General features: G+C 39.0%; 1 protein-coding gene across 3 annotated transcripts in view; it reads left to right on the top strand.

The window, feature by feature from the left end:
- Window positions 1-23,841, top strand: part of CRPPA (CDP-L-ribitol pyrophosphorylase A) — a gene marked incomplete at its 5' end in the record, with an annotated part of 305,540 nt that overhangs the window by 73,757 nt on the left and 207,942 nt on the right. For all 3 annotated transcript variants that reach the window (XM_082662257.1, XM_082662256.1, XM_082662255.1), the window contains one exon: window positions 19,835-19,939. In XM_082662257.1, the coding sequence (XP_082518383.1) occupies window positions 19,835-19,939 (105 nt within the window). The remainder of the gene's footprint in view (window positions 1-19,834; window positions 19,940-23,841) is intronic.

Below are 23,841 nucleotides of genomic sequence, written 5' to 3'. Positions count from 1 at the left end.
AATACTCATAATTATTGCTCTTTGCAATTGTCTTTTAAGAAGGAGAAAAAGTTAAACCAAAAATGTTTACCATGTAATGTATACATGTAACAAAAATGTTTACATGTATATTATCATTTATGTTTACCTATGTGTGTAGTTATTTTTACTGGTACTCTTTATGTAGATTCAGGTTGCTATCTAGTGTCCTTTCATTTCAGCCTCAAGAACTCCCTTTGGTATTTCTTGTAGATCATTCTGTTTACAAATTCTATCACTTTTTGCTTACCTGGGAATGTCTTAATTTCTACATCATTTGTGAAAGATTGTTTCGTTGAATATAGAATTCTTGGTTGGCAATCTTTTTCTTTCAGCACTTTGAATATGTTTTCCCACTGCCTTCTGTCCTCCATGGTTTCTGTTAAGAAATTGTTAACTTTAATAGTGAATCTTATGCATAAGTTACTTGTTACTTTCAGAATTCTTCTTGGTTTTTTGACAATTTGACTGTCATGCATCCAGACATGTATCTCTTCCTGTCTGTTTTTTTGGAGTTCATTGAGCTTAAATTTAGTTAAATTTATAAATCATCATTTTTCATCAAATTTAAGAAGTAGTCAGGCATTACTTCTTTGCAAATTCTTTTTGCCCCTTTTCCTCCTTTCCTTCTAGGTGGGACATCATCAGGAATACCAACACAGGAGACCTATCTTCAATGTGCCAGTTGTTTCTTCTGACTACTCAACCATATTGTGTCTGTCTAGTGAATTTTTCATTTCTTTTATAGTTTAGAATTGCAGAATTTCTATCAGGTTCTTATTAGTAATTTCTACGTTATTAATATCATCTAACAGATGAGGCAACTTTCTCATACTTTGGTTCTTTAGACATGGTTTCCTTCAGTTCACTGAACTTATTTTTTAAAAACTTGTTTGAAGTCTTCATCTAGTGAATCTGAAGTCTAGGCTTCTTCAGGACAGTTTCTCTCCCATGATTATTCTCTACTTATGTTTCATTTTCTTTGCATATCTGAATTTTTTTTGTTAAACTGGATATTATTACTAATATGGCAACTGTGAAAATCAGAACCCATCCCCTTAGCATTTACTGTTGTAAATATTGCTTGTTTCTACTGTTTAATAACTTTCCTGAACTCATTCTGGAATATCTATATCCTTAGTCATATGTAGCCATTGAAGTCCGCTAAGTTAGCTTGTAGCAGTTGGCTAATGGTTAGAGATTTCCTTAAATGTCTGGAACTAACAATTTTCCCAGCTTTGCCTAAGGGCTGTCTGTGTGTGTAGGGGCACACTTCCTATACTCAGAAAAGCAGTTACAACTCTGCCTTAGTTCTCGCTCCCAGCTTGTGAAGATGCAAAATGTCAGCCAGAAATGAGAGCATAGGGCATTTTCAGGTCTTTCCTTGTTATGTGCACAGCCCTATGCATGTATGTGGCTTTTTCTAGATTCCTAGGAATAGTTGGAGCTTTTCAAAGTCCCCTGTGGACATCTCATTTTCCAGCTTTTCCTTTTAATTGTTTGGTCAGCTTATTTTCAATTGTTAAAACCACATTAGGCAGCTGCACTAATAAACAATTAGCATTGATAGTATGTAGCTAATGCTCCCAAGGAAACACTGCATTGGAAAGCTCTGACTCAAGTCAAATAAAGACAAACCTTTGGATTTGGACTTTTCAGGGAACTTCTGGACAGGTCAAGTTATGGCAGTTACCTGGGAATTGGGATTTGAGAAGCTCCAGCCTTGTTTTACCTTATCCAGGGGCTGCCAGGCTTCTGGTTTTCATTGTGGTTGTAGGCAGTTGGTTTTCAGGGCTGTCATGCTCAGAAGAGAATGTGTGGCAGAAACAGGGTAAATTAAAATTCTACAACATTAACTATTTTTACCAAGATTTAGTGCTATGTGTTTGAACAATTCCACAGATCGTCACATGCCTTTGTTTAGTTTGCAGAGTTCTTAGAAAGCTGATTTTCATAATATCTGCCAATGTTCTTGTTGTTGTTATGGAAGAAAGCATTTTTGGAATACTTAGCTCTTTTTGCTTAGTCCCCTCAACAAGTAACTTATTATTATTATTTTTTTTGGCTGTGTTGTGCAGCATGTGGGATCTTAGTTCCCGACCAGGGATCGAACCCATGCCCCTTGCAGTGGAAGCACAGAGTCTTAACCACTGGACCGCCAGGGGAGTCCCAACAAGTAATTTTATTACTTGATTTTTCACATGATTTTTGTAAGTCAGTTACTCCTGAGTTTAGGAGTATTAATGTTAGATATGAAAGAACCAAATATGCAAAAGTTGACACTATGTATACTATTTATATACATGTTATTTTAAATTATATTTTAGTACTCAGTAAATATCTTCTAAATGTCTTGTTCTTTAAATTGGAAATATCTTTCTCTAAAATGTGCTTGTGTCTGCTTTGATGTTTTAATTACAATTAAGTAGCTATGCTAAATTAGCAGATCAGGCATATTTTCTCCTATTAGACTAGTCTCCTGTTAGACTACTAGTAGTAGACTAGTAGACTAGTAATTTCCACATTAGATGGAATTAGTGGCTTAATGCCCTTTGTGATTAAATAGGCAGTGTTTAAGCTTTTACTTAAGAGATGTTTCTGGCTGAATGCCCTTTGTGATTAAATAGGCAAAGTGTTTAAGCTTTTACTTAAGAGATGTTTCTGGAAACAAGAACATCAGTGTCTAATACAAAGCACATGCCTACACTGAACTAGTGAGTTGAAACTCAATTCTTAGGGTATATAATCAAAATCTCACTTGTTGTTAAATACAGGCTCATTATTAATATATAGATGCTATGGTTGGCATGAAACCAGTGGTTAGACTTTTCTGAAAGAGGTGCTGTGTGTGTGTGTGTGTGTGAGAGAGAGAGGAAAAGAGGGAGGAAGTGAGGGGACAGAGGGAGACTAAAAAGGATGAGAAAGAAATAGATACAGAGATGAGGGTGGGAGGAGAGGAGAAACAGAGAAAGAGAAAAAGACAGAGAAACAAAGACAAAAGGAAACAGGGAGAGACACTAGAAGAGGGACATAGACTGTGAGCATATTCTTGGAAAAGTTGAAGTAGGAAGGGTTAAATCATAATTTTTCAAGCTGTGTTCCATGGAACATTGTTCTTGAAGAGAGTAAGTTTTGGAAAAAGATCTCTTGGTGAAATATACTTGGGAAATGCTAGACATGATATTCCCCATTCGAATATTCAAAATGCATATTAGTAAACTAAAGTCTCTGAAATGGAAGTTGCTGAACTATGTTGAAGTTAGCATTTCCTGAACTTATTTGCATAAGGAACATTTGCTGTGGATCACAGCTAATAACACTCAGAAAATAGTGTACTTCTGCACAAAACTGATGGACTTGGAGACAATTTTCATGTATTTTAACTTTTCAGTTACAGCTAAAGGGGAGATAAGGGCAAGTGAGGAGCAGTGGCAAGAAAAGGTGAAGGCAATCTTGTTTTACGTCATTTCTGGGGAATAGAAATCTACTTATTTTTGCTAAGCTGTATCATAAAAATAGTGTGGGTAATAATGAGGCTTTTAAAAATTGACAAAATTTAAAAATTCCTATTTGTACCATAGAACTTTAAGAATGCAATGAATTGGTTCTTATTGCTTTGCAGAATTCCTGACATATGGTAGTTGTTAGTTTGTGGGTATGTGTGTAATGGATGAGTGCATTTTATTGTGATCTTTAAGATGTTACAGTTTCATGGAATTTATTACTTATAAGAAAGAAAGCTAGAGGAAAATGAAAGTTATTTTCAGCTTCTGATCCTCGATGACTGGGCCTTACCTTTTCTAGATTGGTAAATTGAGGGAAAGCTATTGAAAACTGCTGAAACAAGCAGGTACATTTGCTGATCTAAACCTGATCTAAAAATCCCTCAGAGTTGAATGCAGTATTTCTTTTACTTGTGGCTAACTAATATCATGGTTTCGAGAAAGTTGTCCTTTTTATGTCCTTTGCAACCACAGGAGAATTAGATTTTATTTAGGCCTTTTGTTTTTTTTAACTAAAGAGATTCCTTATGAAAGTACATAATTTAAGGCTTAATCTGACTGTGAAATCTTTGGCTTTTTACGAATGCTGGCTTTTTGTGTGTGCATACATGTACTCGTGTGTGGGATTGTTTATACTATTACTATGAAGTTTACAGTTGAGAAAAAAAGGTTGGTCACAGGATAAGGCAGTATCTCTCAGGAGTTAATTTTTCACATGTATACTTTAATACTTTCAGATTGAAGTCCATTTCCTTAATCGTTAGTCAAATACTATTTGTACATAATCTAAGGACAGTGGAAGACCTGACTACACTCTAAAAGCAATCTTAGATTAAAAATTAGTACAGATGTACTGTTCTCAAGTAATCCAGATGACAGTAGTATATGGTTTCCAGAGCCATATGATTACCACTAAATTTTTGTAAGAATCTGTTTGATACCTCTGGAATATAGTTTTAAAATACACTACTTTTTGATTAAAAATTTCTTTGCATTTTTATCAGGCACAGGTAGAAATGCTAGCAATGAAGTAATGGATAAAATAATACATTCATTATCTCACAGGCTCCTAACTAGTGCCAGTGTTAACTCCATCTTGCATAGGGCCTTAAATAAGTCTGATGTACCTCTTGGACATAATCAGTGATTAAAACTGTATGAAGAAACATCTTCTTTTAAAAGTTGTGCCTTTGGTGAAGTTTCCCGCAGTGGGGTTAAAATCTTTTAATTGTTTCAGTGATTTAACTCCGGCTGCCTAGACAGCCATTGCTAAAGGATCCACTTTTCCTGCTGAGGCCTGAGGTGTGTGCTGTGTTGTGTGGTGGTTAGCAGGCAATCATGTTAAAAATGACCCCAAATTACCACAGGTTCTCCCTCAAAACATAGTAGAAAGTATTCCATTATGAAAACTAGAGGTAGAGTTACTTATCTGTGGCTCTTACAAGCAAAGCAACAACTTAGGAATTGATTTGCAAGAGTATTATGATTTAATCTAAATGTAGTGCTTTGTAGTGTTTTTAATTTATGGTAAAATTGAAGTAAAACTAGTCTTTTGAATGTGGTCTGCTGCTTAGATTGTTCTGTATTTAATCATCGCATTTGTACAGTGAAACATCCAGGATATTTAAGTTCCTCAGTTGAAAATTAAGTCAGGACTTTCAAATCTTTTAGGAAACTGAATAAAATAATACCAAGGAATAAACAACAGGAGGAGAAACCATTAAAAAAGAAAAACCTCTAAAAGTTAAAAGAAATTAAAAGATGTTCTCTCACCAACGGTTCTACAGTGAGTGGACGTGTCAGTATCATCTTTCTCTATGGTGAAACACATATGGCTTTCAAAAATATTAGATAAAATGGAAGTTACAACAGGAAGCCTTTTTAATCTGATTTTTATGGAGACACTGAGAAAAAAGACGAATCATACGGTTTCTTAGCCTTTGGCAAAGACAGTGTGTGGTGAATATGGCCTGGCATTTTGTTGCAAGTCCATGATGTGGAATATACCAAGGTCAGGTGGTGAATTTTCACTTCTGTGCAAGGCAAGGGGAGTGAGTGTGGCACTTTGCACCTTTATTGCTGAACCGAGGAGCTCCCCCTTTTTAGTGTCTCTGTTGATATATCATACGTAGATACTGATATGTGTGCATTGATATGAGTGTATATATTGATATAATTTCTTAATAAGCATACAGTTTTAGGGTAAAAATCACCACTTAAGAACATTTTTAGTGAATTGAATGTATGAAAGAAAAAATATTTCATCCTGGGGAGAGTATATACATCTCTCCAATGGCTATTCCCTTGGAGTTACCGTTTTTCTGTTTGCACAAGGTGCACTTTGAAAAAAGTGTTAGGGTGCTTGTTACTTGATACCCTTGAGTGCTGGCCACCTTCCCTTGCTTTTCCCCAAGGCCGAGATATATTTGAATACAATCAGAGTTTGACCTGGAGTGAATTGGAGAACTCCGCATTCTTGGGAAAGGAGAAAGTAAAAGAACTGCTGTTTCTTTTAGGTGATGATTTGAAAGGACGCTACAAAATATTTTGATTCTTTTAGGAAAAACAGAAAAAAAAAACATGGTAAAAGTGAACTGGAATGTCTTATTCAAGGTGCTAATTTTCATTTTATTCTAACCTGGAAAGACATCAATTTTCAAACTTCTAGTTTTTCTTTGACATTGCAGCAAGGCAACTAGAAATGGTCCCTGGTGGGGCAAATATGGCATGTTTGTGATTTGATAGATTTTAGACACTGGATAAAATTGGTCCTAAATTGGTCCTATTTGGAATTGCACCAGGGAGGAAGCTTGTTCTATCTTGTTGCTGTGCATTTGAATGATCAAGAGATAGCTTCTTGTGTTCAGTATATTCTCCCTGAGATCTTTCACAAGCATTGTACTTTCTGGGGAAAAAAATTACACAATTTAACAAACTAAAGATTTGGCAAGAATTATTTAGGTATGTTTTGAATCTTTTTCTTAACCTGAAAACATAACACATACATAACTGATTAACATAGATTTAACATAGATTAATTACTTTTTTCAGGATTACTGCTTCAGCTTTTTTGTGGTCCCAATGCGTACAAATTAAGGTAATTTTAACTCATAATGGACTTGATGGCTATTAAGTTTTCTAATGTGAGGATTCCCTAGAGAATAAGACCTCTGTGATAGGCTTTGTAGGACTGGTGATCTATCCTGATCCCAGGACATCCAGATTTTAAGAGGGATTTCCTTCTTTGATATCTACATGTCTTTCCTACTCTTGATATTTTCACGTTGAAAACTAATCAGAGCTGTTTCTTTTCCTGTAATTTTTTTTTGTTTTTGGTAGTTCATCTAGGCCTTTCTATGTTGGATGTCTGTTTAATATCACGATAATCCTTTTGGAAAGAGAATGTGCTTTTGCTTACATTGAATAGCAGGGAATAAATGTCAACACTCAGGAAATAATTATTAAGTTGGGAGGGAATGCAGTTCTTTCAGAGGACTGAGAGCTGGGGTTGGGTATGAGTCCTACGTTTTGACCTTTGTACTATCACCGAAATTTCTTTTTTCTTTGTTTTTCTTAAAACATATCCCAATCTTATGAAAAGGTGTTACTGCACTATGCTTTTTGAGTATAAAGACTCAATTTTTTCACAGTAGTTTATGGACAGACTATCACTTACCTGTTATATTGCCAAGTTCATTATATGTTCCTAAAACATGGTTCAAAAAGGAGTGCCATTCCTTTCGACGTTGGTTGTATGGTCGATATATTCCATTGTACAGGTTTACTTTAAGGTTAAAAATGGAATTTTTTGAATGTTCAGTGCATGGGAGAAGAGTCTACCTGTGTTGATACTAATGAGCTAAGACTCTGGAGACTTCAAATATGCTGTGATGGGGTACCCAGGTAGCATTCTTGCAGAGAATAATCAGTCTTATACTTGTCAGTTTGGTTTGGAAAAGATTTTTGGATAATTCGCCATATTTATGAATAATCATCAGTGATGCTGGTAGTTATACAATCTTTCAGAAGGATTTTGAGATAATTGCCTCTATCAGGAACTTTTATTGGTACTGGAACTTTCCACTGTCTATGGAAGTTCCCTGATTAGCTTTTGAGTTTACAAGGAAGAGAGATTAAAAGTTTCCCAAGAAAGACATGTAAGTTATTGGAAAAAGAGAATTCATTGGTAATGGCAAGCTGTTGAGACCTGAGTTACTTCTAGGGGTTTTGCTGCCTTATGGTTAATCCATTTTTTTCACCTCATCTTCTAAATTTATGATTTCTGTTTTCCTGTAACTTCAGATTTAGTTTCCACAACCCTCGCGCTCCAAGAGGAGTGCATGCCATAGTAGATTTGACTTCCTTTCTCAACTGGCAAATTCTTTCCTCATGTCCTAGTGCAAACTTTGGGCATATAGAGCCTTCATCAGCCCGTTCACCCAGATCATAAGCTACTGATCATCTGTTGGACTGGCTGCTCTAGAGATAGGTCCCCACCGATAGACCAGTCAGCAGAACCTATGGAGTGGGGTTGGGAAGGAATGGGTATGACAGGAAAATAAAACAAGGTTGATGCTTTCTTAGCAGGGATTGTAGATCGGGTATTTTCGTTCCCAAAAAGGGGTAGGGGGTGGGGAGGGCATGGCCAGCACCCAATATTGTTTAAAAGATTCAAGTACAATATCTCATCGATATCTTAATTATTGGAACAGGAGCAGATAAATTTGGGCAAAGTTGGAAAACCTCACATTGTTTCCGGCACTTTGCCTGTTGTGATAAAAATGAGAAGGGTGAAATTAAAATTCTGTCTTTTATAACTCAGTTGTTACATTATTGGATGGATTACATAAGGATAATGAGGATAGTGATTGTGTATAGAAGAGTGTTCATTTTCCCTAGGCCTTGTTAGTGGTGCACCATGTATTTGCCTCCATCTGTACTAGAGGTGGCAAGGGCCAGTGTAATTCATTTTGAACACAGGATCTAAGTACATCAAAGGCTGGTGCACAGAGTGAGGTGTAATGGCACAGAGGAGTTGGGGTTTGCCAGTGGCATGCTCTGCTGGTCCGTGCTGGAATCTATAGAATACGTAGAAAAGGAGCAGAAACGTGACCAACCGCTTGGGCTGTGTTTTCCCTCACGCGGTCTATACTTGTTGACAACAAATGGAATGATCGCCATTCCTTGTTGCTAAGGAAATCTGTTAAGTTTCTCAGAATAGAATGTTACCTATTACAGAAATATTTCAATCCAGGTGTTCCTGGCCGACTTCCCAGTGTCCCCAGACAGTCCTACTAAATAGGTGCTCCCTGGTCTGTAACTGGTTTCATCCTGCCCAGAGACCACAGCCTAGCTCTCTGATGGTGAGGGAGGGACATGCAGGCCTTAGTTCAGGCTCTCATCAATAAGTGTGTGTGTGTGTGTGTGTGTGTGCGTGCGTGCGTGCACCCGCGCGTGTGTGCGCACTCGCGTGCACGTGCACGTGCTGTGCTTTGGGGCAGCTCTGCTTTGTACTGTGGGTGTACATTGGCTGGACAGCTCTGCTCCATTCTTTCACCTTGGTTTGACCAGCAGTCTATCCAGGCATGTTCTCATGGAGATGGCAGGTATAAAAGGGTGGAAACACACAAAGTTTCTTAAAGCCTAGATCTGCCACTGGCACACTGTCATTGCTGCCTTCTATGGGGCCAAATTTGTAGTCTTTTGTGTCTGGCTTCTAAGGCTAAAGCATAATGATTGCGAGATTCATCCATGTTGTTGCACATGTCAGTCTATTGTTCTGTTTTATTGCTGAATAGCTTGTCACTGTTAGTTTTACCCTCAGTGGCCTGGTGTTCAGGCACATTTAATTCCTGTTCTCTTAGCTCTGACTTTTCATGATTGAAGGATGTAGGCTAGGCTGTAGAGAAGAGTTTTTAGGAGCCACAGAGTTTCATAGAAAACCTAGAAACAGAGTTTCACAGTGTTTAAGTCAACAGTTGATGCTGGGGGAACTAGATTGTAAAGTGAGACTCAGAAGAAACATTTGAAAATATCATGTGAAATATGAGAACCAGGGAGAAGGCTGAAGGTACTAAAATTAGTGTAAGGAATGGACCAGCAGGAGGCTATTGGACAAGTTGTTGAGACGGCGGGATAATTTTAAAACCGTAGTTTTGGTCTTGAGATAATGAGATAATGTTTGGCGTTTAAAGCAGATTGTTACAGTTTTAAGTGTTGCACTGAACTCAGGTTAAATTTTGTGCAACTTGTGTCATTGAAGAAAAAGTAGAACTGATGTCATGAAGTCATCGGTGCTTCTCTTCATTTCCCACAGCCTGTGAACATACAGATTTAACTTTGATCTCTTTGTGTTGTATTTGCTTGTATATCTTCCCCAGCCTCATTCATCCTTCTCGGTGCTTAGAGAAGGATGCCTGGCAACTTTTCCATAAATATTTGCTTGGTATCTGGATAGATACTCCTCAAGTTTTTTGATCATTCTTTTTCATGTTTCTCTCATAAATGTTGGACATGTATTTACAGCTTCTTATGAGTATTCCTGCTTGATGTTCTATAGGGAACTTAAACTGATGCCATGAATCTAACCAATGGAACTGTTCCCTTTTTCTGCACCTTCCAACTGGGGTAATAATGTCACCAACCCTGCTGATGCTGAAATAACTTCTGGCTCTGGGCCCTCCCTTCTCTGTTTCCTGGATTTATTTCAGATCCTCATGATCCCTTTTTTCTTTTTCTTTTTTTTTTGCGGTATGAGGGCCTCTCACTGTTGTGGCCTCTCCCGTTGTGGAGCACAGGCTCCGGAAGCACAGGCTCAGCGGCCATGGCTCACGGGCCCAACCGCTCTGTGGCATGTGGGATCTTCCCGGACCGGGGCACGAACCCGTGTCCCCTGCATCGGCAGGCGGACTCTCAACCACTGTGCCCCCAGGGAAGCCCCCTCATAATCTCTTGATGAGATTACAATAACAGCCTTCTAACACAGCGGTCCCCAACCTTTTTGCCACCAGGGACCAGTTTCGTGGAAGACAACTTTTCCACGGTCGGGGTTTGGGGAGGGATGGTTCAGGCTGTAATGAGAGCGATGGGGAGCGGGAGATGAAGCTTTGTTGGCTCGCCCGCCGCTCACCTCCTGCTGTGCGGCTCGGTTCCTAACAGGCCTTGGACCGCTATCCTTCCGAGGCCCGGGGGTTGGGGACCCCTGTTCTAACAGTTTTCTCTGCATGAATTTAAAGTTACCTTATCTCTGCGGCTGGGTATTGATCCAGTTTTTCAGTTTTTCCCTTAGTTGTTGACCCTGGGGCTGGACAATGCATGTGTGATATGTCTGCTCAGTGGGTTTCTGGGCACTATCTCAATTCCTTAATTTTATTTGCAAGCTTCGATCAGTTTACTTTTTCAAAGAGATACATAAGAGTAAAATATTCAGTGAACCTCTTAGTTTTTAATAGTGCTTGACAGTATTTGATTGTGAAGCTGAAAAGAAATAGTTAAAAACAGTTACACAATTACCAGTGAAATTTACTTTTCCATGTTATTTTTCCCTCTAATTATCTGGATGCAGAAAAGAAGTATCATCTTCTAGGTAATGTTTAACTGATGCATATGGGTGGTGTTTGCCTATAAGTTCATAGTGGCTTTTGGTTGGGTAGAGCTGATAAAAATGTGAATAAACTGACAGTTTTTTGTTTTAACTGATAAGTGTTTGAAAGCCATTTGTAAATGTAATTCTGTATAAACTCTTCTAAAAATTGGTACTCATAGAAATGTTGTCCTTAGCCAGGTCATTTGTAATTTGTTTCCTGAAGAGTGATGATTGCATTTATGTTATCAGCCTCATATGGACTTAGTCTGAGGTTGTTTATTTACTCATAAAATGATTGGATATATTGTAAGAACAAAGCTTCTTGGACAACTGTCTCTCCTGCAATTCTCAAATACATTGCATAATTCAAACCATGTAAATGTATGCAAAATGCTTCAAGTTTGATTTTCAGATGATAAATTGAATGCAGGTGTTCATTGTTTACCTCATTGTAAGATAGCCTATTTTGTTTCTACTTGAAATATTCTGAGTATGGTTCTATAACTGCAGAGTGAGAAACCTGTGCATGCATGCCTTTGATTTAGTTTTTCTCTAATGTGTATATTCTTTGTTGGGCAAACTTCCCAGGCTGCTTTGCAGAACTAATACTGTGAGTGATGTTAAAGCTGGAAAAATAGATATGTAATCGGATTATTTGTAACCATGGACCATTATATGATTACCATAAAACAATAGTTCCTCACTTTTTTTTGTGTTATAAAAGCTCTGACACTTGTAGAATCCCTTCCCAGAAAAATAACTGCATTATACACACAATATTATTTTCAGAGGTTTTTCCAGTCCCTCTGAGTCCTATTCACTCACCTCATGTTAAGAACTCTGCTACATTTTAATGTGTTGTTTATGGGAATATAAACTGAAGCCACCTTTGTGGATGACAATTTGGAATTACTTACCTGTTTCTGGGTAAAGATAACCAACTGAACATGTATCTAGTTTTGTTCACTACTCAAACCTCACTAAATCCACTTAGCAAGGGATTAAAACCAACATGAACCCACAGAAATAAGGAGAATGAGAGGTGGTGATGGCAAACAAATAAATAACCAGAAAACAGGTGAATAAGTAGTAACTGATGCAGTCGATTTGAGAAGGCTGAATTATAAGAGAGTTGTAGGGAAAGCTAAGAAGTAAAATTGACTACAATAGAATTCCCCAAAAGTTCAGGTAGCACCAGATACTCCTAGAACTGAGTGAAGGGGGACAAAATAAGGAGGCTTTGCCAGAACATATTTTAAAAATAGTCTGATCTCTAAATCACCTTCTCTACTCTATGATTCCCCCCCCCCACCACCACCACCACAGAGACAGGTGGGGGTGGAATCCTTCCTCCGTCTGGAGAGAACACTGGGTGCAGTTGAGGGAAGGAGTGCCTTGCCCCAAACGGTGACTAACAGACCATGTGCACATTGCCTGCCCAATGTGAGAAGCCCATGGTCTCTTCTCCCACTCAGCAGCCAACATCCTGGCGGCTTGGCTTTCTGTCTTGGCTGGAGATTGGAAGTGTTTTATTTATTTATTTATTTTTGTGGTACGCGGGCCTCTCACTGCCGTGGCCTCTCCCGTTGCGGAGCACAGGTTCTGGACGCACAGGCTCAGCGGCCATGGCTCACGGGCCCAGCCGCTGCGCGGCATGTGGGATCTTCCCGAACCAGGGCATGAACCCGTGTCCCCTGCATCGGCAGGCGGACTCTCAACCACCGCGCCACCAGGGAAGCCCGGAAGTGTTTTATTTGAGTAATATGTCTAGTCGAAGAAGACAGACCTAAGAGTACTAACCTCAGAGGTTCCCCATCTCCGTATAGTGAAGCTCACCGTTCAAAAACCCCACCCCTGCACTCATTGCTTAATAGCTTTTTAATCTTCCACTCTTAAATATAAGCTGACAAGTTTACCATCCCACGTGAAGAATGCACTTTACTGTGGAAGATAGAAACCAAAACAAACACAAAAGCCTAATATGAGGAAGCAGTGAATATGTAGAAAAAGGAAAACTTTTTTTTTTTTTTTTTTGCGATACGCGGGCCTCTCACTGTTGTGGCCTCTCCCGTTGTGGAGCACAGGCTCCGGACGCGCAGGCTCAGCGGCCATGGCTCACGGGCCCAGCCGCTCCGCGGCATGTGGGATCTTCCCGAACCGGGGCACGAACCCGTGTCCCCTGCATCGGCAGGCGGACTCTCAACCACTGCGCCGCCAGGGAAGCCCGAGAAAGGAAAACTTTTAAAAATATCATTACAGAGATAAAAGTTCATTCCCAACATGAATTAAGATCAGAATGCTCAAAAAAAAAAAAAAAGTTCAGAGGATAAAAAAGATCTGGGGTTAAAAATAAATCTGAGGAACTTTCCCATAAAGGATAAAAAGATGGCATATAGGAAAGAAAAGAAAATTAGAAGTCCAATCAAATAAAATCAATATTCAGTAACAAAACTTTCTGAAAGAGAAAATTGAGAGAAGGAAATATCAAAGAAATAATGCAGCAAAAAGTGTTTTTAAAACTTACCTCTTATATTCCCTTTCTCAGAAAGCTATTAGAGGATGTGTTCCACAGAAAGGAGAGTGTCATTCAAAAAGATTACATGGGATAGTGGAGATTCATGATAGGAGAAAGATGAAGAGTATCCCCAGGATCATGGTATAGGGCATTTTCAGGATGATAGCTGTGTGTCACTGTCAGAGGACAACAACCAGTCCATGTTGAAAAAGGTCAGAAGACTTCAAAAGTGACTTCTTCAGGGATATAAAGTTGGTGAAATGCCTTATGTGTGTGAATATCTTGAGAGTAGATCTAGACAAATAGCTGTTTGCTGTTGAATGAGTCGTAAGTATGTAGAAAACCAAACACTTGAAACAAAAGAGAAGTTCTAATTCCAGGAAAAACAAAGACTTGTGCAGGAAAGGAATTATAATATATAACCTAGCTATGAGTAATGTTTACATAGTCAGTAATGTAGACACACATTGATTTAACCAAAATTAGGATATTGAAGGCATGGGGAATGGGAATTGTTGGTGTGTATTGTGGTGATGTTGGGAGGAGAGAAGACAAAGTTCTTCCATATATGATGGCCAACTCAGAAAATAAAGAGGCAGCATTACAAGTATGTTATTTAGAGAGATGGTGTGACGGTAAACTATTTAATTGCAATTGCTCAGGCCTGACAGTGTTCTGCTTTTGTACCCTTACTATGGCCTCCTGGTAAGTGAAGTATATTTCTCTGCTCCTTGATTCTGGATTTGGTCTCTTAACTTGCTTTGGGATTTTAGCAGATGTGATATAGGCAGAGGCGTAAATGTGCTTGTGCTGTTGGGCTTGCCCTTTGGTGCATCTGTTGCCTTAATGAAGGCATACTCTCGTGGCTGCCCCTCCATGGTGGCCTGCAGTGTGAGACCCACAGATCAGAACTGCCACAGCCAACCTACAGTCCTGCAGCTTTAGAGCACAGTCATCTCGGCTGTCCCACAGCTGTTCATGAGAAAGAAGTGTATTGCTGTGTGCCACTGAGATCATATGTACATTTGTTACTCACTGATAGTTGACTGCTACACATGGAAATGAATGTTAGAAGAGTCAATTGAAAGAAGGAAAAATGATCGCCTCTGGAGAAGACAAAGTAGGGTGAAGGGGGTGAGGTTGACTTTTTCATAACAAATCTTATAGAGATATTTGGTTCTTTGAACTATGTAGCTTGATAACTGAAATGTATGAACTAAAAATTTAGAAAATAGAATAGATGACATGATTTTGTAGTTGGAGTTTATAAAGGAAATCTAGCGGATGGACAAGAGATCAAAGCAGTTGGGGTGCTAGTAATGACATTTTTCATGCCTTCCACCATAGTCTCTTGGTTGATGAAGGGCAGTCTAAGAAAGCGAACATTTCCTAATCAAGAGCAAATAGAGGTTTTATAGGATTGGATGCCTCATTCAGGGAAAAGGGCAACTTCATTGTGAGAGGAGAGTAAGAGAAATGATGGTTAGATCTTCCAGTCAGACTGGATTATGGAATGAAAAGTTTCAGAGGAGTCACAGATAAAGGTAAACATCAAGTTCCCCAAAACAGAAATTAGTTGTTCAAGTGAAGATAAATGTCAAGGAAATGGCTAGAGTATTTAAAGTTTGTGCACATGGACCTTGAATTCAGCTAGTATAATGTCAGTAATTGGAGTAAAAAGGAAGACTGATCCCATGTGCCTGAAACTGCAGAGCCTATGAAGTAGTGAGAGATGATAGTGTTATGAAGGTTGGAACATTGTCCAGATGGCCCGCATTTTGGAAGGAAAGAGTGTTTTGCATGGAAGAAGAGCAGTAGGGATCTGGAATGTTAATCCTGCCTTCGTACCCTGCCTTTGAACCACTTACTAGTGATGGTTGGGAAAAGCAGTAGAAACCAGTTGAGGATGCTGGTGAGCAATAGGTATTCCTTCAAATATAGGAGGTGAAGAGCCTATTAGGTAATGAGTTGGAGTGAACTGAAGCATAACAGAGGATGGTACAGGAGAAAGGGCTGGGCAGGAGGTTAACTATAGGGTGATGGTCCACGGAGACTGACCGAACAGTGTGAGAGGTGTATCATAAACTATTTATTTGATGTTAGTCACTTAACCACTATGTAGAGAAGACAGGAAAACAATATACACATAACAAAAAAGCTTCAACTGGGCTTCCCTTGTGGCGCAGTGGTTGAGAGTCCGCCTGCCGATGCAGGGGACACAGGTTCGTGCCCCGGTCTGGGAAGGTCCCACATGTTGTGGAGCGGCTGGGCCCGTGAGCCATGGCCACTGAGCCTGCGCGTCCGGAGCCTGTGCTCCGCAACGGGAGAGGCCACAACAGTGAGAGGCCCGCATACCAAAAAAAAAAAAAAAGAAAAAAATTAATTAAAAAAAAAGTAACTTCAACTATGTGTGATTTACAGAACAAATCAAAACGGGAAGAGAATATCCATGTTTGTAATTGTCAAAATTGAGAATAATATACTTTAAAACTTTGTTCATCTTCTACCTTTATTGTTCCAATTTCACTGCTAATTTTTCTTCCATTTTTCTTAATGCAAACTAGGTGTAAGGGAAAGTAGAAGGAGAAGGTTGTACACATTTTCAGAGCTACCCACACTACAGAGAAAATAGAACTCTACACAACCATTAGATATTACTGAATAGCTTCTGGCAGCTTTTTTTTTTTTTTTTTTTTTTGTGGTACGCGTGCCTCTCACTGTTGTGGCCTCTCCTGTTACGGAGCTCAGGCTCCGGACGCGCAGGCTCAGCGGCCATGGCTCACGGGCCCAGCCGCTCCGCGGCATGTGGGATCTTCCCGGACCGGGGCACGAACCCGTGTCGTCTGCATCGGCAGGCGGACTCTCAACCACTGTGCCACCAGGGAAGCCCTGTTTGTCTGTTCTTTAATTCTCGGTCTTCGTTAAACATTTCTTGCATCTTCTTGATCTTTGACTCCATTATTTTTCCGAGGTCCTGGATCATCTTCACTATCATTCTGAATTTTTTTTCTGGAAGGTTGCCTATCTCCACTTTATTTAGTTGTTTTTTTGGGGTTTTATTTTGTTCCTTCATCTGGTACATAGCCATCTGCCTTTTCATCTTGTCTGTCTTTCTGTGAATGTGGTTTTTGTTCCACAGGCTGCAGGATTGTAGTTCTTCTTGCTTCTGCTGTCTGCCCTCTGGTGGATGAGGCTATCTAAGAGGCTTGTGTAAGTTTCCTTGGCAGGCGGTTTCTTAACCAATGTACCAGCAGGGAAGTCCCTGATTTTTTTTTTTTTTTTTTTTTTTAACATATTGGACTTTGTGGTTGAGTCATCTATTATCTTTTTCTGTTTTCCACCCTTCTAACTATTATCCTCTTAAATATTATCCTTATTTTATGAGTATAGACACTGTTATTCTGGGGTTATTAAGTCTTTATTAACTGTATAGTTTCTAGCTCCTACGAAATACTTTACTTTTTGCCTTTTTCACCTTATCTTTCATTTTAGTTTTACCTTGGGTTTCAGTTAAATCTGGGTTTTTTGCTCATGTGTGTATGTTGGAGACTGGTTGGACTTGTGGATTTTATAAGTGGGCCTGTTGATTGTGAGGTTCACTGTAAGGTGACTGGGGTTGGCAGTGTCTGTGGGGACCTCTGACAATAGTGTGCTAAGGGCTTCTGCCTGAGGAGAACATTGTTAACACTATTTTGGGCTCCAAGTTTAGGGAGGCAGAGGGTTCTCCACACCTATGTATTTGTGTGTTTTTCATGTGATCAGTGATAGCACTATGGCCCCCATGCTGGATAATGTCGATACTTTGTGTAGTTACACATTAATTAACTTACTTGATTAAAACCTACCATCTTGCTGGGTGATTTATTTTTGTTCCTTTTCTTTCTTTCTGCCTGCCTTTGTATTAATTTCTCATTTTATGATTCCCTCTTATCACTATTGACTTCTTACTCTAAAACATTTGTTCAGTGATTACCTTGAGTTTAAACTCACAGTCACTTTGAAATACTGTTACACCTCTTCATGAGCACCCAGTAACAGGTTGCTGAAGAAGACCCTGCGGGTGGGTATACACTCCTGTTGCGGCTGTGATTCCCAGAGGCTCTACATTCTCCTAGTTTCCTCCACTCAGTGTTTGACAGTTCGTTGGAATTTTTAGGTGATTGCTTCTTACCTGCCTGTATGGCACTCGCTCCCTTTTGGGGGGAGGCATGCCTTTTCTTAGATTTAGGGGTATTTGGTCATCCTGTGACCTCAGCTCTGATGTTTTGAGGAAAAGTTCTGCTTTTGGAGTTTGTCTGCTTTTTTCTTTTGTTCTGAAATGAGCATCATTGTCAGCTTTCTGTATCCTAGGCAGAAGTGGAAATCGTCATCCATGTTCTTAAGAAACACATTCAGAATTTAATTAGTCATTAAGCATGCTTTTTTTTTGAGGTAACTGTAGAAGCAAGGTTTAATGCAAAAAAAATTACCAAAAACCCTGTAAATAGTTGTAATATTAATCTATACAGTGAATAACAGCTTCAGACTATTTCTGCCAGGATGGCTCAGTATCTGTTTCTAGTATATATTTCATAAGTACCTGATCCATCATTTTCCTTATTTCCTGTTGGCTCTGTTGATTGGAATCCTGAAGACTTCATGCAGTTTGTAAGCTGTTGCCATGTTGGCTGGTACATCACGTGAGTGGCAGGAGCACAGCATCAAGTAATTCTCATCCCTGAGATACAAAGGAAGTAGCTGTTCCTGTGGGTTCCTCTTAGTATGCACTTTGTGAGCGCTTTTAAGGCTGTCCATGCATGTGTTCAATATCTTGCATCTGGAAAGAGGCAGGAAAAGGGTTATTGCTAGTCATCTCTGGGATTTAACAGTGTGTTAGGAGAGAACTCTTTTTTTTACTGTAGGTTGGTCTCACTTGCATACTACTAGATGAGCCTGTGCAGACGTTGAAAGTAGAATGTAGAGGTTTACCAAAACTTAATGTATTTGAATGTAACAACTGCTGATAATACTATATTAGAGATGAAAATGTTTAATAAATGTCAGGTAGTATATCAGTATAGAAAGTTTAAGCTGAGACTGTTCTGATTAATTTGGGACTCTGGGTATACTTGATGGTTATATTTTCTTGTACATTAACTTCATAAATCATTAAAATTTGGCATTTTGTAATCTCAAGTACAATAAAGATTGGCAAAGGGTGCTAAATGTCATATTCGTATTTGTTGTCTTCCTGCAGTCTGTCTTATACGGATATGCTCTTTGTAAAATGCAAATCCAGCAGATGTCTGCAACGTCTATATCTTTGTTTGGCACTTTTTGCCTGAAGGGTTTCCCTATGCTTGAGTTTTATTCAGTCTTTGGAATGAGATCAGAGACCGTTTCCTCTGATGGGCCTTCCCTGATACCCTCATGTAGAATTAAGTATTTTATCTCCTGGTCTACTTATAAATATTCCTCTATTGCTCCATATCACATTCTGTTATAAAATATTTGGTATAGATCAACCTCCTTTTCTAGACTTGAGTTCCTTGAGGCCACAAAACATGTTTCATTTGTCTTTTTATTCTGGTCCTTAATACAAACCTTGGACTTGATAGGTACTTAGTGACTGTTACTCAGCTGAATTATATTGTGTTGGTCATTTTTGATGGTTCTGCTTAAAATGCTAAAAAATGTTACTTATATTTTACTAAAATCTAATGGGCGTTTAAATTTTTTCTCATAATGATATAAGACTGAAATATTGCCATGTTCAGAATCAAAATATATCCTCTAAAAAGGATATATTGATATTTAAAATACCAATTAATAAGAAAGCGGTATAAATATGAGATAAGGGGTTGGAGTTTTATGGATACCTATATTTGTTAAATCAAGTCTGATACGGTAATCCTTGGTCGTACCTTGAGGCATTTCACAAATGTGTTTGGAAATGTAGTTTTTGAGCAAAGGAAATGAAGTATTATATTTATTTGACACATGAGACTATTCAGGAAGTTAAAAACTCTTCTGATTGCAACATTCCTGTTTTCTATTTGTTTCATTTGGCTTTTAGGGCATGGGGAAGATTAATGTACCTGATTAATCAGTAGCTAATTAAAGAGTTTGCGAGTTTTCTGGGCTCTTTTCCATGTACAGTTGATTATGAAATTAAAAGATTAGTTTATTTAAAATTATATTTCAACTTGTTAATTCTTTTTTCTTCCTACACAGTGTAGTGACTATGACCTGGAATTTGGAACTGAGTGTTTGCATTTGGCTCTAAAATACTGTCACATCAAAGCCAAACTTATAGAAGGATCTCCTGACCTCTGGAAGGTAAGGGAGTTGGTACTTAGCTCTGTTTTGGTGTGTCATTCCTGAAGACGTATTGTCTACAAGTACAGACAATTTCCAGGTGCTTTAGAAGATAGAGAAGTATAAAAATATTTGGTTTCATATTGAAACAGTATTTCCAGGAATAAAGGTGTGTGTGTATATGCATACATAAAAGGTGTTGAGTCTCACTAGGTTTTCTGAACCATCAAATATGGTATCATTTCTATTGCTCGGTTGCAAGAAAACTCACGCTGGGATAATTTATTCAAACAAATTCCATTTTAGCCAATAAGATTCTTTTATTCACAATTTTTGTGTGTGTTCTTTACATATAATCTTTTACTCTGTAGCCTTACCTTCAACTGGATTGAGAGTGCAACTCTGCTTTCCAAAATAACAACGTTTCCTCACAGGCCTTGGGGTGGTAGCTCCAACTTAACTGGGTTGAAACACATATCTGCCAGTTTTGACCCAGTGGGGTTGGTGGCTAGAACCACTCACCTCCTCCTAAGAGGAACTGTGCTCTTTCCTGTGGTAAGGTTTGACTGCCTTTATGGCAAACTTCTTTCTTTAGGAGGAATGAAGTGGTTGTTGCACGATCATAGTTCAGCTTCCTGTTGCAGCAGGAGTGCTTTACAGCGTGACTCTCCTGTGTTTGATTGGGTAGAAATAGGTTGAATTGAGCAGTGTATTCTGAAATAGAATTGTAGGGTCATATCATAGCTTTGAATAAGTATTGCTGCTTTTGAAATGTTGGATGAAATCTTTATAAAGCATCCCTCTAAATCTGGTTAGAAAACATTCATCCTAATTCTGAGATTATATGAATCTAAAAGCATACTTCCTCATTGACATAAAAAGAAAACAAAAAGCCCTATGTGTTGATTAGGTATTTTGTAAGTCACGTGGTGGGCCTTGCTGCATGCTAAGATTTTCTCATACATACCTAAATTGTTCTAAGATTACAAAATATTGATATGCCTGAATTATTGCCTGGTAGAGTAAATTAATGCAGTCTTATTGCTCTTTTAAGAATATCCAAATATCATCAACCTAGAAGGCAAACCTTTTATTCATTTTGTTTCTCCTTTTCTATATATGGCTCAGATGGTGATATACATATCAATTGGGAGGATTTTGATAGTAACCAATTAGGTATTTTGTTAAAGATCCTGACCCATGTCACCATAGACCTGCTTGACTTAATTTGCAGACTATGTTGAAAAAAAAAAAAAATTCAAGACATTTTATTGCTACTAACATGTCAGCACTCTTTGGCCTCATTGCTGATGTTTTAGGCTGTGTGAGTATCTACTTCTTGTGGGTATTCTGAGCCTTCTTTAAACTTGTAAAGTACCCTCAGGTCTGCAGGTGAAAGGATAGCAGCACACTGCTCTTCTTTGAATTTTACACTCTGTGTTACACAAATGTATTTCAGTATTTTTGAGTGAAATCTCACATTGCAGTGCTTCCACCTGCAATACAGTATCACGGTTTTAGTCCTTACATCTTGGCGCTCTGCTTCCCTTTTATGTGCGACAAATGTCAGGGCACTGAACTGCGGTTGGCCTTTCCAAGTGCTTCTATTCATTCTCCTCCTGAGTCATTTCATAATGCTGTTGCGGGTTGAACTGCATCCCGCCACAGAAGATATGTTCAAGTCCTAGCCCCTGGCACTTGGGAATAAACACTCTTGTTTGAAAAGAGGGTTTGCAGATATAATCAAGTTAAGATGAGGTCAGGTTGGTAAAGAAGAGTCCCTAAATCGGATCTGTAAGAATAGGAGAAAAGATTCACATACAGATAGGTGGAGAATGCCAACGACAATAGAGATAGAAATTGGAGTGATGCATCGACAAGTAAAGGAAAGTGAGGGGTCGCTGGCAACCCCAGGAGACTAGGAAGAGGTGGGGAAGGATTCTTCTCTAAAGCCTTCGGAGTGGGCAGTGGCCCTGCTGATACCTGGATTTCACACTTCTAGCCTCCAGTACGGTGAGAGGATATGTTCCTTTTTGAAGATGTCCAGTTTGTGGTACATTGTTATGTCAGCCCTAGGAAACTAATACACGTGCCAAAGGGTGATATCCTGTTAGGCCCAGAGGGATCATTTTCATAGTATCACTTTCCGAACTGGGCCGGAGTGGGGAAGCCCTGCTCTTAGAATGTTTGAATAATGATGTGCCTTACCAGGGTCTTGGATTCTAAAAGGGCATGTAATGCAGTGAATTGGGCAAAAAGTCTTTCAAATTGCAGTTTTGAGGTCTTTTTAAGGTGTCAAATTTCTTCTGTGATTGAGGGGAAGTTATCTTGAGTGCAAATGATGTAGTTGTTTCAGGTTCCCTACTTCCCTCTTCTGCCTCCTGTCTCATCATCCTCTACCTTTAAAAACTATTTTTGATATTTACTGGCTGTTCGTTTAGCCCTATTTAGCTTTTTGATGATACTGCATGAGTTGTCTTTAGCATAAGCTTTTAACTTAATTTTACGGTTTTATTTTGCATGGATAAAGAGTATTACCATTGCTGTTTAAACCAAAGCAATGGAATCTGCATATTGAAATAAGTGTTCTAATTCAATACTAATTCCAACAATGCTACAACTTTTTACAACTCAGAGTTGAAAGAAGATTTAGTACAATTATGCTAAAACTGGCATTGAACTTGGGTGGCAGGCCAAATACCTGGAACATGATTCAGAAATCTGACACAGTGAAGAGTGCACAGTGAAGAGAGTGCACATTTCAAGAGAATTTTCACTACCACAAAACAATAAGGCAAAGGAGGATTCTGAAATACAGAGCCAGGACACCTTCCCCTACCCCTCAGAAAGTGAGGGAGTTCACCCCTGGTGCTGGGAAGAATGACTAGAAATTTCTCATGACCACATGTAGGACTGTTATTTCATCTGCTGCCAGAAATCCCAGGAGGACTATTTTATATTTTACATACTTTTTAATTTTTATTTATTTATTTATTTTATTATTATTTTTTTTTGCGGTACGCGGGCCTCTCACCTGTTGTGGCCTCTCCCGTTGTGGAGCACAGGACGCGCAGGCTCAGCGGCCATGGCTCACAGGCCCAGCCGTTCCGTGGCATGTGGGATCCTCCCGGACCGGGGCACAGACCCGTGTCCCCTGCATCGACAGACTGATTCTCAACCACTGCGCCACCAGGGAAGCACCATACTTTTTTAAAAAAATAGAAGTAAATGCAAAAAGTCAGCATTTACGGTTGAGGCCAGCCTTCCTGCAGTAGCTCCTCTGGGTTTAGAGGAAACATCAGTTTTTTCAGATCACCATGCAGGGTAGAGGACATCCTTGAGAATGAGCAAAACCCCCTTCTTCTCCCTCCTTTCCCCTCCCTAAGAGCGACCAACCACAGAAGAATACAGGACCGACTCCTGAGAATAGGGGTTGGCTCTGAAGCTCTGCCTGAGTGGTTGTGCCTAGCCAGCCCTTACTGAACATACTCTTATTTTAGTGAAATTTCATCTAGTCTATATGAGGAGACTAGATTTAGTCTCCATTCCTTTAATTTATAGTTGTACCATATTTTTGTCCCAATATAAAGAGTTGGTCACTTACTATACTACACAGACCTAATTGAACAAACTTCTTGTTTCTAAGTGTTAAAACAGTCTTCAAGGCATAAAAGATTCATAATTTATTGAAGAAATTTAACTATTCCATTGTCTGAAAATGCTTCTTTAGAAGACGTTGATGTGTCATCACAACATTATTGGAATGACTGACTTTTGAGGATTTCTTTTGATGGGAATTACTTGTTTTAGATTCACGTGTTCTAGCATCTTTGTTAAAAACAAAAGAAAATAGTCTCACTTTTTTCTTTTTAACCTCAAAGATACAATGTGGGGCTTCCCTGGTGGCGCAGTGGTTGAGAGTC

Source organism: Grampus griseus (genome assembly GCF_964374135.1).
Source record: "Grampus griseus genome assembly, chromosome: 9".
NCBI lineage: Eukaryota > Metazoa > Chordata > Mammalia > Artiodactyla > Delphinidae > Grampus > Grampus griseus.
The sequence above is the reverse complement of the archived record's forward strand: the minus strand, read 5'-3'. Positions and strand labels throughout refer to the sequence as shown.